The sequence below is a fragment of the Myxine glutinosa genome, chromosome 11 (assembly GCF_964187855.1).
Source record: "Myxine glutinosa chromosome 11, kmMyxGlut1.1, whole genome shotgun sequence".
Lineage (NCBI taxonomy): Eukaryota > Metazoa > Chordata > Myxini > Myxiniformes > Myxinidae > Myxine > Myxine glutinosa.
In genome coordinates, this window is record NC_136271.1 from 71,752,929 (window position 1) to 71,769,771 (window position 16,843).

The following is a 16,843-nucleotide window of genomic DNA, read 5'->3' on the forward strand; positions in this document are numbered from 1 at the left end:
TGTGCAACTACATACACATAAAAGCAGCATCCCACAGCGACTGTGCAACTACCTACACCAACAGGCAGCATAACACAGACTGTGCAACTACCTGCACCAACAAGCAGCATACCACAGCGACTGTGCAACTACCTGCACCAACAAGCAGCATAACACAGCGACTTTGCAACTACCTGCACCAACAAGCAGCATACCACAGCGACTGTGCAACTACCTACACATACGACAAGCATACCACAGCGACTGTGCAACTACCTACACCAACAGGCAGCATAACACAGACTGTGCAACTACCTGCACCAACAAGCAGCATACCACAGCGACTGTGCAACTACCTGCACCAACAAGCAGCATAACACAGCGACTGTGCAACTACCTGCACCAACAAGCAGCATACCACAGCGACTGTGCAACTACCTACACCAACAAGCAGCATAACACAGAGACTGTGCAACTACCTGCACCAACAAGCAGCATAACACAGCGACTGTGCAACTACCTGCACCAACAAGCAGCATACCACAGCGACTGTCCAACTACCTGCACCAGCAAGCAGCATACCACAGCGACTGTCCAAGTATACACATACAAGCAGCATAACACAGCGACTGTGCAACTACGTACACCTACAAGCAGCATACCACAGCGACTGTGCAACTACCTACACATACAAGCAGCATACCACAGCGACTCTGCAACTACCTACACATACAACCAGCATACCACAGCGACTGTGCAACTACCTACACCAACAAGCAGCATACCACAGCGACTGTCCAACTACATACACATACAAGCAGCCTACCACAGCGACTGTGCAACTACCTACACATACAAGCAGCATACCACAGCGACTTTGCAACTACCTACACATACAACCAGCATACCACAGCGACTGTGCAACTACCTACACCAACAAGCAGCATCCCACAGCGACTGTGCAACTACCTACACCTACAAGCAGCATACCACAGCGACTGTGCAACTACCTACACCTACAAGCAGCATACCACAGCGACTGTGCTACTACCTACACATACAACCAGCATACCACAGCGACTGTGCAACTACCTACACCAACAAGCAGCATCCCACAGCGACTGTGCAACTACCTACACCAACAAGCAGCATACCACAGAGACTGTGCAACTACCTACACCTACAAGCAGCATACCACAGCGACTGTGCAACTACCTACACCAACAAGCAGCATACCACAGCAGAACTGTCCAACTACATACACATACAAGCAGCATCCCACAGCGACTGTGCAACTACCTACACCAACAAGCAGCATACCACAGAGACTGTGCAACTACCTACACCTACAAGCGGGCATCCCACAGAGACTGTGCAACTACCTACACCTACAAGCAGCATACCACAAAGACTGTGCAACTACCTACACCTACAAGCAGTATACCACAGAGACTGTGCAACTACCTACACCTACAAGCAGCATACCACAGAGACTGTGCAACTATGTACACCTACAAGCAGCATACCACAGAGACTGTGCAACTACCTACACCTACAAGCAGCATACCACAGCGACTGTGCAACTACCTACACCTACAAGCAGCATATCACAGAGAACTGTGCAACTACCTACACCGACAAGCAGCATACCACAGCGACTGTGCAACTACCTACACCTACAAGCAGCATATCACAGCGACTGTGCAACTACCTACACCAACAAGCAGCATACCACAGCGACTGTCCAACTACCTACACCTACAAGCAGCGTACCACAGACTGTGCAACTACCTAGACCTACAAGTAACATACCAGCATGGCAGAAAAGGTATGCAGGACAAGTCGTGAAACGTCCCACAGTGAACTCCTCGTCAAGAGAAAAAGGTCACAAGAGCAGAGTTTTGAGTTTAAGGAGATTAAATCGTGGGTTCTGAAATAATACACAAACCGCTTTCATAATGAACCTAAGTTGGTGCAGTTTCGTTGGTCTGTACGTACCGTGTCATTGGTCTATACGTACAGTCTCATTGGTCTATTCGTACAGTGTCATTGGTCTATACTTACAGTGTCATTGGAAGATCCGCAACGTCGATAGTTTCGATATTTGATGATTTATTGTAACAATCGCTTTGTTTGTGTTTCACACTGAATGAAAAACGTCAAGGTAGCGCACGATGAATGTGATGTATTACAAGTTCGGCCTGAACGGCATATAAATTAAAATGGCGGTCGGTGGAGTTGCCGCCGTACACCGTAATAAAACACCACGATGTGAATAAACCACATGTCTTGTCCGCGCCAATCCACGAATGACGTTTATCCACACTCATTTGTCTAAAGAATTCTCTGTTGTTGGAATTCTCATTGTGACAGCGGACAAAAACTGTGACGTCACATTGGGCTGTAGCCACGCCCCCTCTTTTTTTTTCTTTTTTTTGTATACAAGATCGAGGCTCATGAAAGAGCGAACATTAATCACACAGAAAGACAAACCGACACATAAAACATTTAACATCGGGAATGGTAGACAAGATGGGGAAAGGGGGAAGGACACAAACAGCATTTGAGAGCAGGGACCGAGATACATGGAGACATCGAGAGATCTGTGGGAGGGAGAGGGCTTTGGGAGGGGGGGGGGGGGAGGCATGGGAAGGGGTGGTGGGAGAGGTATAAAACATATGAACACTGCTAGGACTTCCAGGAAAGAAGTTGGAATTTCAAACAAGGTGGATCTGGGGTGAATTCGCGGGGGTAGAAAAGATCAAGGTTTTGGATGGGGGAAGATAAGAGATGGTGGTGAACAGCTGTTTTAAAGACCTGGAGGGAGGAGTGGGATCGAAGGGAGTGTGGGTGTTTGTTCCAGAGGCGGGAGAAAAGAGGAATGAAAGAGTGAAGGTGAGCAGAGAGCCGAGATTTCGGCAGTTTGACCATCAGAGGGTTGCTGGCAGATCTTGTGCGACCTGCAGGAATATTTGGGGGACAGAGCACAGAGAGAGCTGGGGGAGCAAGGCCGGAGAGGAGTCGGTCGAAGAAACGGAAGTCTGCATCGTTCTCTTGATAAAATCTGCATATGAATTTATGTATTTTTGCTCCGATTGATCTCTCCCGGTGAAAACCAGGTGGTTCAAGGTTTAAACAACAACTTTTTTATTTTTCAAACATTTTACACCAAGGAGTGGAGGATTTAAAAAACGTTCAGTTTCACAAGTTGAGACACTCAAGTTACCGACTTTCCATCACAGATACCTGTTCATTTAATTGATGTTATTAGTGAATGGGAAGAATACTTCTGAGCCTATCCAAGATGGTGTTGGAATATGCCATTATGTTTTGTATGACAGAAATGGCCATAACGAAAGATGTTGGATCAGAAAAAAGCATTTGGACAAATTCAGAGTGAATGTTGACGATGGTCACAGCTGGGAAGTGCACATATGTTTACACACACGTCTTCAGAACTACATGACGTCATACCTGAATGGAAAGAACATTTCCGAGCTTTTCCAAGATGTCCTCGGTACATCCTTGTAATTTCTGAATGAAAGACAGACACATAATGTGGTCGATCAGACAAAATGGATTGGACAAATTCATCGTGAAAGTTGACGATAACGTCACAGCGGTGAAGTGAAATGCAGTCAGGCCTCAACATTCGCAGTCCCAGCATTTATGAGTTTTGCGTAGTCGCAGTTCATAGCATGTAACCTGTCTCTACATTATTTATTCATGTATTCGCAGTTTAATAAAAAAAGAAAAAGAAAACTAAAAAGATATATATGTATGTACAGAGTGGTCCAGAAACCCTGGGCACATTTTGAAGATCGATACCTGCAACAAACAACTAAGTATTATAATGGTAAAACTATAATGGTAAACTATTATACAACGAGAATGCCACTCAGTAGAGCGCATACTCCCGCCGTGGGTGGCCGCTGCTGAGCCCCATCTTCCAATGGTAAAAAAAAATCCTTCCAAAAACTTCCTGGATCCGGAATAAGATGCTGAGCTTCACCAAAAACTAATCAATTCTTCCTTATCCCAAGGGCAATCATCTCACCAACTTTCATCCAAATCCGTTCAGAACTTTTCCAGATATCTTGTTCACAAACACACGAACATACGAACACACATACAATACATACGAACACACACACACACGATCGAATGCATTACTCCCGCCACCAAAGTGTAATCGCAAACTCCACCGTGGTGTGTCTTTGATCCCTCGATGAACAACCTCGCGTATTACCCCAGTCACCTGGTACTCATTCTGCCGACCTCGGAAGGATGATGAGGTGAGTCAACACACCTGGTGCTACGTCAACGGCACGACAAGGGCTCGAACATCAGACCCTAAGATCGCTCGCCAGCCACCTTGAACCGTCAAGCTAACCAGGTTTCAATTATTTAAAAGGTGCAGCTGAATGTTCCTACTCGTTTAAAACTCACCTGTGGAAGTTTTGTCAGATAGCCGAGGTAGTATGTCAAAAATAAAGACGAGAGCAAAGCGAGAATGAAGACTTGCTGCCGCATCATGTCGAAAAAACTTCAACTGTGTGACAACAATGCGACAATGCGACACGACAATCGTGATTCCACCGTTTTGTGACGTCACGATAAAAAACGGTTTCTTGTCAGTTCGAATTGGATACAAAAATGGTATTTAATTTCGAGTTCGTTTCTTAACCAATTGTTTCGCACTCTTCGTTTATAATTAATTTCTGTATTATGTGTTACAAGCTGAAATACCCGGCGTTGCCAGGGCAGATTCAATGCAATTGTCTTCTTCTTCCTCTGCAACCCAACTTCTTCTTCTTCTTCTTCTTCTCAACCCTCCATTTATTGGGGGTGAGGAAATATGTAATGAAATGTTAAATCAGAATCGAAAATATCTTTGGTTGACCAGAGGCATGTCACTTACACACAAATTTCGTTTTCATGATGTGGGAATGAAAAAATCTTTAATAAGATCCAATGCACTTCCACGTAACTCGATCCTCATAAATTTCTGCTCACACCCATTCGGAATGCTACAAACGAATCGTCTGGACAGGTTTGAACAAGTGCAAATATTTTCACCCTACACTCATTTTCACCCAAGTTTTCTCTTTTTCACTCGAAAAATATGTTGATATTAAACAAGAATGTATCAATTGAATGCAGGTTTATTAGCAACAACGATGAACAATCAATCTGCAAGACAAAGAAAGCGATGGTAGATATTAGAATAAGATAATAGATACAGAATATGCAAATAACAATGTGCAGTATTACACAAGATGAGAACGCAATAGAGAACAGTACCATACAAGAGTTGTCTATCTCCCTTTCCCAAAAACGTTCAATTGTGACACAGAATAGAACGAAACTGGAGACCGAGAAAAAGGATCACATGAGTTTATAATTGATATTCTTCTGAATTGAATCGGGCTGGTGGTTTGATAATTCGCTTCGGGCGGCCCGTCACCACCCGATCAATCGTCGGAGTCCTCTGAGGGCAGTTCGTAATTTCCTGGTCCATTGTGGGAGTCTCCGGTGGGTGGTTCGCTATCGCCCTGTCCGACGCCGGAGTCCCCTCCAGCTGGTCCATCATCACCCGAACCGTCAAGGGGGCAGAAATAGGCAGTGACCGTGGAGGTGTGGCGGTGGTCTGCACATGTGGTTGGTTAGCGACTCTCGCAGGTGGTGTCATCGCGGTGATGGAGCGGAGTGTCTGTGATGGTAAGCCCGGCGCAATGACATGTTGGGGTTCACCCTTCTGGGGAGTGGTAACAGGATTGAGACAGACTCTTGGAGCGGCGATGGGTTGGGTACCAGACATTAAGTATTTCGGTACGATTGGCATAACACTTGGCATAACGGTTGGCAGCATGCCACTTTTGCCAGTCGTAGTGGGGGTTGTCATGCTGAAAGGCGTAAAACGTCGCAGGAACTTACGATTCCGGAGAGTGATTCTTCCGGAGCCATCCACCTTGACAACGTATTTATCGAATTGTTTTACCTCAATCACGGTTCCGGTCCGGTCCCATTTTCGTGGTTCCAGGCCGGTCTGGTTCTGGATCCGGACATGGTCCCCGACGGCCAGTGGAGGTAGCTTTGTCGTGTGTTCAGAGAGTCTTTCGATCTCCCTGGCATGCCGAATGCGCAAAGCTTCCTCACGATTGTTGCGTGTTTCCCGCCAGGTGTCCGATGGCAAGTATCTGCCTGGGATGATGGGTATGAAGTCCTTGACTGGCCTCTTGAAGATGATCATGGCTGGAGACAACCTAGTGTCCTGATCCGGTGCATTCCGGTACTGGAGTATTGCACGTTGGAACCGATCAGTGTCTAGTTCACCATTGGAACCAGTGTTATCGGTGATCAATCTTTTCGATGTTTTGACTGCGATCTCGGCACGACAGTTGCTGTGTGGGAAGGCAGTGGATGACAACCGATGGTTAACGCCCCACCGACGCAAGAAGTCTTGGGTGTCATGTGCCGTGAATTCTGGCCCACAGTCAGATGCCAATTCGTCGGGGATACCATAAGTGGCGAAGTTCGACCGCAGACATTTCACTAGGCCTTGTGCCCCGCCAGTTGTTAGCTGAATGATTGGCCAATTAGAGTAACGATCAACGGTGACCAAATAACTCCGACCCTTGTGATGAAAGTAATCTGAACAAACGTACTGGAAAGGGTAGGCAGGTTCAGCTGAGGCTGTAGGTGGAGCGCTTGGTTGCGATGGGGCCATCCGATTGCAGTGTGAGCAGCGATTGCGCATCTCATGAATCTGGGGAGTGATTCCAGGCCAAAAGATCGAGCTGCTGGCCCGGGTGGTCATAGCCGTGACTCCTTGGTGAGCAGCATGAAGATTCTCAAGGACAAGCTTCCGTAGCTTCGGTGGGATTATAATCCTCCCCTTGTAGACCACTATGCCATCAATAGTGTAGAGGTGTTCACGGAAGGGAAAGTATTCCAAAATGGACACAGGGAAATCGTCCCGACTGGCAGGTAGACCCTGCTCAATAGAATTGAGTAACTGCAGCATCTGAGTGTCACTTGCTGTTTCGTCCCGAACATCGTCCCAAGTGACGGACCGCACAGAATCGAGTGTCTTGATGGCTGCCATAGAAATAGCCATTTCCATGCCAGTGTCGTCATCTGTGGTCCACAGCCCAGTCAAGGTGTGCTGTCTTAGTGTAGTCGATGTGGCCACATCCATAATGGAGGAAATGTCATCCACCAGTGGCAGTCGTTCCGATGGTCTGGCACCCGACGGATGTCGTGAAATCGCATCTGGTACGCAGTGTCGTTTTCCCGGGATGTGGATAATTCGGAAACGATATGCTAGGGTCCTTTCTTTCAAGTTGGCAAGCCGCGTGTTATGGATGTCCTCTAATCGTCTGTCACCAAGAAGCTTGATTAAGGGCTTGTGATCGACGGCAATAATCAGGTTCTTGCATCCCAACACAAAATACTTTACTTTTTCCAGGCTGTCCGCCACTGCTAGAGCTTCACCCTCTATCGGAGCATAGCGCGACTCCGCTGCATGGGTGAAGCGGCCTCCAGCAAGGGTGATTTTCCAGCCATCGGGGCAGCACTGTGGGGTTTCACCAGGGCATCTGCAGTGTTTTTGGAGGAGCCAGAAGCCAATCCCATCCTTCGACCAGTCAGTTGCGAGACATGTTGTCCGTTCCTTGTCAAAGATCCGGACCCCATTTGCGACTTCAGATATGATGAGTCGTTTTGATTCTTCGAATAGGGATTGTAGTGTTGCATCCCAGTAGAAGGGGGTGCATGGTTTTAGGAGGTACCGAAAAGGTCGCATCCTCTCGGTCATGCTGAAGCAGTATGTTACCTGATTGACTAGCCCAAACCAGGAGCGAATGTCAGTAATTGTTTTTGGTGTGGGGAAGTCCTGTATCGCTTGGAGATACCTTTGGCATGGTCGTACACTGTCCATGGTGATCTCGAATCCAGCGAATTCGACCGTGTCCTGACCAAAATGGAATTTCGTCGGATTTTGCGTAATCCCATTACGGCCGCACAGGTCGAGCCAGTTGCATGCCTGAAAAAAGCTCTCTTCCAATGTGTCGCTCCACATGATGGTATCATCAATACATTTGGACTTGTTTTTGAAGTCCGATACAATTTCGTCAAATCGTCTGGAGTATCCATCACCTGAAGCGATGTAACCTTGGGGAGTGGTGCAGTAACGGTATCGGCCCCATGGTGTGATGAACGTTGTCAGATGGCGGTCACATTCTCTGATTGGAACGCTGTGATAGCCATTCCAGGCGTCTGTTACCGTCTTTTTGGTGTTATGTGGCACCGCCATTGCTTGATGGAAGGGTGACTGGGTGTGGTGGGTCTCACGTGTGCAGTGCGCATTCAGTGGTTGCAGATCAACTGTCCTCCGTGGGGTCCCATCCTTCTTTGGACAGACGACCATTCTGCTGCACCATGTCACTGGTTCACCAATTGGCACCGGTTCCAGGACCCCTAACCTGATGTCGCGATCGATACCAGCCTTGACTTCTGCCTGCCAGTGTAAGGGGACAGGCACTGGGGTGTGCACCGCTTTTGGTGTTGCCTCGGGGTCAACCATCAGTGTGAGAGGCGGACCTTCCATGTGGGGTAGTGGCTGGTGTTCGCAGACATTGAATGTGCTGCTTTTGTAGTACTCCAGTAGCCATTTCTCCAGCCTCTCTCGGTTCTCGTCAGTGGCCGGAAATGGGATAGATGTAGGCAGTGTAGGGGGAAGCGATCTTTCCGGGCAGTTACAATTTGCATCGATAACTGCTGCCACTGCAGCACCAACTGTGTTGGATTCGCCAATGGTTGGGAAGCTACTAGACACGAGGCCTAGATCGACGCATGCTTCACGACTGAGATACATGTTCCGTGTGTCAGGTGAGATGTAGCAGATTTGTCGGGTTTCAATAATGTCGCCATTGGCTGTGCAACCAGACAGGTGTAGGAGCATGGCGCCGATAATCCGGACCCTTCCACTGTTAACAGCATTCATCTTCAGGTTGACAGGTAACAGGTCTTCATTACGCAGCCCGAGTTTGTGGAAAATATTAAGTCCTGTGAGGCAGCTTTGACAGCCAGTGTCGGCCATGGCCTGGAGCCTGGCCGATTTTGGTCGGGATGACAGTGGCTGGCCGAAATGGTCATAAGATTCCTTATCGATCCGTGCTATGAGTTTTATGTACGGCTGTGGTTGAGACTTCTTCTTGGTCCAGCCAGAGAGGTGGTCAAATATATGGTGGTCGAGGTGTAGTGGAGTTGACAAGGTGGCCATGGCCCTTTTAATTTGCGGCTTCCAAATGGCCGTTTCTCGTTCCGTGACAGAGCAGAGGAGATCGTGGACCTGGCTGCTTTCTTCCACATCATGAGCATCCATTGATTTGTCCGTAGGTTTGTTGTCCGCCTTTTTCGTGCCTCCCCGGCAGACATGTGCAAAATGGCCGCGAGTGGCGCATTTACTGCATGTTTTCCCGTAGGCATTGCAGAATTGACGCCTTTGGTCGATGTTCGGCTGTTTGCCATGACCAGTTTTGCCGCAATAACTACAAATGGCCGCCTGCTTGTCGGTAGTGATCAGGGCTCTTTTGTTCTTCCAGTTTTTGTATTGGCTTGCGCCATGAGCGCCTTCACTATCGAGCAAGGCATTCTGGGAACGTTTCCCTGCTTCCTTGGCCTCGACGAAAATGAGAACTTCCTCCAAGCTCATGTTCTGATTTTGATCGCCGAGAATGTCCTGTTGTATATCTTGATCGGCGAGTCCCCGACATAGGACATCGCGAACCATGTCCTTGGTGTAGTTGACATCAGTAGGGGGATTGCATGAGCATACAACAGAAAACTTGCAGATCTCAGCTTGACCAGCCAGACGGGCTGCGTAGGTACGAATTGGTTCTTCTCGGTCCTGTCGCATGTTGTGGAGGTTTACGCGGGACACCATGGTATTCTCCTCTCGGACAGCAAGGGACCGAATGGCTTGTAGTATAGCTGCCTCGTCCTTGATTTCAATGCGTGGGTTGCTGCGGTGGAGGTCACGTCGTAGATTATCATCACAACATTCAAGGAGTTGAACGCGAACATCATTGCCGATTATCTGGGTCGCTGCCTTGTAACCATCCCATCTTCTGGTGAAATATTGCCAATCTTCGCTGGTACCGCCGGTTTGGATACGAGGACGGCTGACTTTGTCCGGTTTGGCTGGTGCAATGGACGTGTGAGTCATGGCGTGGATGGAGAGCTGGATAGCAGCAACGGCATTGTCAGTGCTGTCAGTAACGTAGACACAGCTCGGGAAGGGGCAGACTGCAGCAGGCATCTTCAGATGAGTTGATTGTTCATAAACAAGAATGTATCAATTGAATGCAGGTTTATTAGCAACAACGATGAACAATCAATCTGCAAGACAAAGAAAGCGATGGTAGATATTAGAATAAGATAATAGATACAGAATATGCAAATAACAATGCGCAGTATTACACAAGATGAGAACGCAATAGAGAACAGTACCATACAAGAGTTGTCTAGATATATTTCAGCTAACTGTGGTCTCAAAATGCAGGAGATTGCACCATTTTGCTTCATTTTTTGGAAAATTTCCCGGGGGCTCATGTCCCCGAACCCCCTCGGGACTAGCGTCACACGCCAGCCTTCCGCTTTTCTTTCAAAAAAGGTTGGCAGGTATGGAGTTCTGGTGACAAATTTCTCGGCGATTGGAACAGGTAAAAGCTCGGCACATCGACATTTTGAACGCAAGAATAACTTGTGATGAAACAGAAAATAACATGTCCGTCAATGAGTCAAAAAATGTAATGATTGTGTCCCTTTGATTGAAGGAAAGGGGATGGTGCAGTACTCGGATGGTGTGCAGTACATGAGGCGGGTACGCATGCGCAGATCCTCATGGCGGAATGGCGATGCTTGTGAAAGGTGCTGACAGAACCTGGTTCATTAAATCCTGAATGATGAATCGATGTTTGTTCTTGAGATCTGCTTGAAACAGAGGACAAATAAAAACAGATCAACACGGTGTTTACCAATAATAGCACCAATGGTCGATCACGGGGTAAAATGAGTACTGGGAATTAATAATGTTTTGAATTAATAATTAATAATGTTTCTATGCATTATGTTTTGCACTCTGTCAAAGCGTCTTTGGGCTTCCTGAAAAGCGCTATATAAAATAAATGCATTATTATTATTATTATTAATAATAACTGGAGCAATGCGACTGTGTTGCCAATATGCCTCCGCATAGTCCCAAAACAGGTAGATGCCCTCGTTCACTGTCCTAAAAATAAAGAAGTTTGATTTAAATCCCTTTAGCTGTTTTCAAGTATCACATTTTCACCAGCCAGGACAGGTTTCACATCGATCGGTGAAGCGGTTTCAGACAATGGATTTTTTTTTTTAATTTCGGCTTTCAAGCTAATATGGCTGCCACACCACGTGACATATGACCTTACAAAAATGTAAACTCTGCATATGCATGTGCCGGGGATCACATTTGTGAAATTTCGTGTTGATAGGACAAGGTTTGTTTTTCTATTCAAGATGGCTGCCAAACCATGTGACCTACGACGACATCATTTTCAAACGATATGCAACAATGGTGCTAGATGATATATTTTAAAATTTAGCATCGATGGGGTACACAGTTTAAGAGATATAATTATTTAATATTTCCCTTCAATCCAATATGGTTGCCACACCAGTTTTTTTTTTTTTTTTTTTTTTCTCTTTTTGTATACAAGATCGAGGCTCGTGAAAGAGCGAACATTAATCACACAGAAAGACAAACAGACACATAAAACAAATAACATCGGGAGCGTTAGAGAGAGGGGGAAGGACACAAACACAACATTTGAGAGCAGGGACCGAGAGACATGGAGACATCAAGAGAACTGTAGGAGGGAGAGGGCTTTGGTGGGAGGCATGGGAAGGGGGGGGGGGTGGGAGAGGTATTAAACATATGGACATTGCCAGGACTTCCAGGAAAGAAGTTGGAATTTCAAACAAGGTGAATCTGGGGTGAATTAGTGGGGGTAGAAAAGATCAAGGTTTTGGATGGGGGAAGATAAGAGATGGTGGTGTGACCAATGATATTGTCGCATCGGGGATTAAGATCACCGAGCTGATGGATAGCCGGAACGAGCTTTAACTCAGAGGAGTACTTTGAAATTGGCTGGATTATCTTTAAACGCGCGCGGGAAGGTTCGAGGCCTTATCTGATTGGAAACACGCAGGGTTATTCCGAACCCACAAAATAGAAATGAACCATGACAGAAAGTAAAATTCAACAAATATAAATTTTTTTACAGTAATGTAAAAGACAACGAAAGGTGAGGTAAACTAAAATTCCTAAATGAGGGACGTCTCCACTCAGACTCGTATACAAACAAGGGGAAAAGCTAATGAAAATAAAATGATTTGGTTATCGGCCGGTACGCAGTTTTGCGTCCCCAAATGGCTGGTAAGGCTTGCTTGTCGTTCGTCGCCTCCAAACCACCGCACAGGAAGACCACTAAAATTGCGCGGAGTCGGGCTCCCCGACGTCCCAACGTGAGGCCCCTCCCGCGATGCCGACTGCCTCTCCCGTTCAGTCTCTTTCCATAAGCGCACACGAGCCAAAGATGCGCCACCGCCTGCGACCAAGCCAGAACAATGATGAAAATGCGAACACAGCCGTTCTCTTGAAAGCCAGCACACAAGGGAAATGCGACCGTCTCCAACGAACGCCAGCACGGAAGAGACCAAGATGGGGAGACAGCTTCTCTTTCCTTCAGCTCTCGAATGTTCCACGCTGACGTCACACTCTGTCCAATCACCGAGCTCTTTCTCAATCATCCCATCGTGCCTCCACCAACCACGAAGGCTGGGGACAACCAACCACAAACCTCCAACAACCACAACTCCATTGAAACTTCACAAAAAACGTCACGAGTCATCAGGGGGTGGAGTCCAATCTTTGCTCCGGAATGTTCGGATGACATCTGCGATCGCGAGGTGGGACTTAGGTGAAAATGCTGCTTCTGTCGGCCTTGGCGGCACTGAGCGAATGAGCCATTTGTTATAGTCGTTTTACTGAGCCCTCAATTTCCTGGCTGGCCGAATGTAATAAAACCGAAGGGAAGACCACAGGAGGCAAATTACACACTGGGGAAGTAATATTTAAGCCCCAGAAATAATTAGCACAAAGCCACGCCCCTTATGGCGACATGCAAACGCTCTTACCCGGACAGATGGCCTACTTACATACATTGAGATGGCGTCTTCACACCACTTGGAGCATGCTAATCGACACGATTCTATCTCGACTAAGGTATTTCATCGTTTACCCCCACAATCGTAACACAGCCTCCTCTCATTCCCTGACAGCCAAACAGCTCCTTAGCTGTACGTCCTGCCAGGGAGAGTTTCCGCAACATCCAGGCTCCCTTGGCCTCAGGCTCTCATAGCCTCTTCTGGGTCGCCAGGGGTCTCCATACCCACTGGTCACCCAACAGACCGCCCCTCCAACGGATTTCCAATTCCAGACACCACCGGCTGCCAGAGACAAGTTACCTGAGGGGGGGCCGCAGTCACCACTCCTCCAGAGCTTAGTCCATTCCTGCAGACACACACAAGGTAAAAGGGACTCTCCCACATGGTGCAATTTAAATGCTCTAATGGTGGTGAGGTGCTCCATGTGAAACAGTTCGTTCAATATTTGTAATTTTGTCGAGGGTCAGAAATAATTTTTCGTATTGGTGTCAAAGCGAGTGACCAATTGCAAATTAATAGTATGATAATTATTAGACTACGGATTTTTATGTTAAGAAAATAGGCCTTTTATGTTTTGAAAAGCAGAAATTTTTTTTTTTTACGTGAAAAAATCCCGAAATATTTTTTTCCCCCGTTTTATTCATTTTTTATTATTGCCAAGTTTTTCAGAAATCAGTCAAAAAAAGAACAAAAAATGGTAAGCTTTTTCCTGCACAACATTAAGCACTCTGGGCTAGTAGACAGGTAAAAAATGACGTTCAGGTACCTTTATTGCAACCGCATTGTTTGATAAGTAGAGGAATCTGTACACGCTAGCTTCTAGCTGTACACGCTAGAAGAAATTGACAAGACCCTTTTAGGAACGGTTAAAGTAGGTGTTTGAAATCATTATCTTGGTAATGTTCTCCTTGGTGACGCGGTGTCGGCGGTCGGTGAGGACGTTTCTGTAGACGGAGAAGGACCTTTCCACGTCGACGCTGACGATGGGGCAGTACCTCAAGAGGGGGATGTCGGCAAGCTTGACTCCAGCCGGCACACCAACCTCAGATCCGTGCTGATCTCCATCCAGGATCAAAGCCACTGTCCTCAGCACACCAATGTCGGGATTGTGCTGCAGCACCGCCTTGAACTTGGTGAGCAGGATCTCCTTACGGCAGCCTCAGATCTTTTCGAGCTCCTCCTTGGCCTGATCAAGGAGCTGGAAGGCCTTGGCCAGCTCCATGCCGGCCTCCTCCAGCTGCTTAAGGATCTTCGGGATGAACGGCACGTGGGCATTTAAGAAGACCAAACTGAGCTTGATGTCCGCCTTTCCGAACAGGTCCTTGGCACTCCGGATTGCCATCGCGTCGTCATCGTTCAGCTGGTCCACAATGTCCTTGACGGCCTCGAAGTACTCGGCGTAAAACACCGCGGCATCGATCCACGTCCCCCACCAAGTCAGAATGGGCTCCGGGGGGAGAGAAAGATTGGGCTGCAGCTCCTTCCAAAGGACAACACGCGACGGGGCTTTGACGAACACCTTCTTCGTCGTGGCAATCAGGTCGTTGACGTCCTTGAACATTTCTCGGACTGTCTCGCAGAAACGGTGGAGCGCGTGGGCAACGCAAGTCACATGCAGCAAGTCCGGGAAGAGTTCCTTCAGGGCATGGCCGGCCTTGATCATATAGGCCGCGGCGTCGCTGACGAGGACCTTGAGGCACTCCGGCTTGAAATCAGGCCAAAGATAGCGCAGCGTGTCATTGACTGCGTGCACGATCTCCCCGGAGTTGGTCTTCTCCAGAAACATGCACTGGACGAGGTGGGGACGAAAGTACCCCTCCTTGGACAAGCGTACCGCGATGATGTTGGCCACATATCGACCTGCCGAATCGGTCGTCTCATCGACGGACAGCCAGATGGGCTGCTGTCCGAGGTCGGCACGGATCCCCGCCAAGGCCTCGTCGTAGCACTTGTCGAGGTAGTGCTTTCGAATCCAGCTTTCATCGGGGATCTGGAGAGTGATGTGCTTCTCCAGGAACGACCGGAGGGCAGGGTTTTCCAATTTCGAACATGGGATGCCAGCGGCCAGCATGGCCTGGCACAGCTCCTGGGCCACGACGTCGCACTTGTGCCTCTTTCCGCCACCAAAGTCCTCCATGGTGGCTTGCGTGACCGTCCTCTTCTTCTTCAAGGCCAAGTTGCTCTTGTGGCGGTCTCCTCGGACATGTTGGGCCAGCTCAGACTTCTGCTTCGCCCGGAAAGTCTTTTCACAAGCTCGACAGAAAGCCGTGTCACTCGACACGTACTTGAAGGTGGCCCCATCGCCGCCAGCATTGAATGCCTTCAGCCACTTGTCACGAAGAGCAGCACTCATCTTGATAGGAGACTTGTTCACACTTTGTGTACACTCTCTCACTGTAGTACACCACCTCACTGCTGTACACGCTGGGGATGCAACGCACGCAAGTGGACGCAACGTTTTGTTTTTGAGATCGATCGCAGTTAAAAATTTCGATCGCAGTTTAAAATTTCGAAAAATTCCCTAATTTTTTTTAGCGTTGCCAGACATTTTCAACCAAACAGGTCATTTTATTTTATTTTTCCCGAAAAAGGGCGAAATATTTTTTTTCTCCGAAAATAACAAAATAATTTTTTTGCGCACAAAAAAGCCGTTTTATGTGAAAAAATATTTTTCCTTTTTTCACATAAAAATCCGATGTGCAATAATTATAGACGGTGTCATCCCAGCCACCATTCTGCCAACAACACAATAAATGAGTAATAAAAGGATTTTAAAACGTCATTTTATCCACCAATAGAACACGAGTTGTGTGTGCATCCTCATCCAGGTGTGTTTCATTGTTTTGTAAATAATAACCAAGCGATGATTTACTGTTTGCTGATTGGGTGATGATGAACACAATTACCCTTTTGTGGAGAACAATATTCCTTTTGTCGATGAACACAGTTAAGCTTTACCTTCTCCACAGAAGGTGGATGGAGGTTATGTTTTCATCTCTGTCTGTTTGTTTGTTTCTCTGTCTGTGAACAGGATATCTCAAAAAGTTGAAGACGGATTCGGACGAAATTTGGCAGAGATGTAGCGTATGTGACAAGGACGAAACGATTCGATTTTGGTGAAGATCCGGATTCGGATCCTGCTACTAGAATTTCTAAGTGATTCTTCACCATTGGGAGACTGTGCCAAAAACTATACTTAGCAGGATATCTCAAAAAGTTATGGATGGATTTGGACGAAACTTGGTGGACAGGTTGTGTGTGTGTGTGTGTGTGTGTGTGTGTGTGTGTGTGTGTGTGTGTGTGTGTGTGTGTGTGTGTGTGTGACAAAGAAGAATTGATTCGATTTTGGTGAAGATATGAATATGGATTTGGACATGAGAATTATTTAATTTTTTAAGTGATTCTTCACCATTGAGAGATGGGGCTAAAACCAACATATAGCAGGATATCTCAAAACGTTATGGACGGATTTGGACGAAACGTGTTGGACAGGTTGTGTGTCTGACAGTGAAGAATCGATTCAATTTTGGTGAAGATCCGGATCCGGATCCAGCTAGTAGAATTTCCAGCGAGAACGAAATTTTACCAAAGAAGC

General features: G+C 47.1%; 2 protein-coding genes across 7 annotated transcripts in view; both read right to left on the bottom strand.

The window, feature by feature from the left end:
* The window catches only part of LOC137436467 (uncharacterized), a 43,439-nt gene extending 38,775 nt beyond the window's left edge, over positions 1-4,664 (bottom strand). Inside the window, exons 1-2 of one of the 2 annotated variants that reach the window (XM_078786787.1) lie at positions 4,429-4,664; positions 3,454-3,513 (exon numbers count right to left, since the gene is read on the bottom strand). In XM_078786787.1, coding sequence (XP_078642913.1) covers positions 3,454-3,470 — 17 coding nt within the window. In that variant the 5' untranslated portion in view covers positions 3,471-3,513; positions 4,429-4,664. The remainder of the gene's footprint in view (positions 1-3,453; positions 3,514-4,428) is intronic. The other variant, XM_078786786.1, reaches the window with a different exon arrangement.
* Positions 1-16,843, bottom strand: part of LOC137436754 (syntenin-1) — an 881,728-nt gene that overhangs the window by 658,569 nt on the left and 206,316 nt on the right. The gene's annotated exons all lie outside the window — the stretch shown is intronic.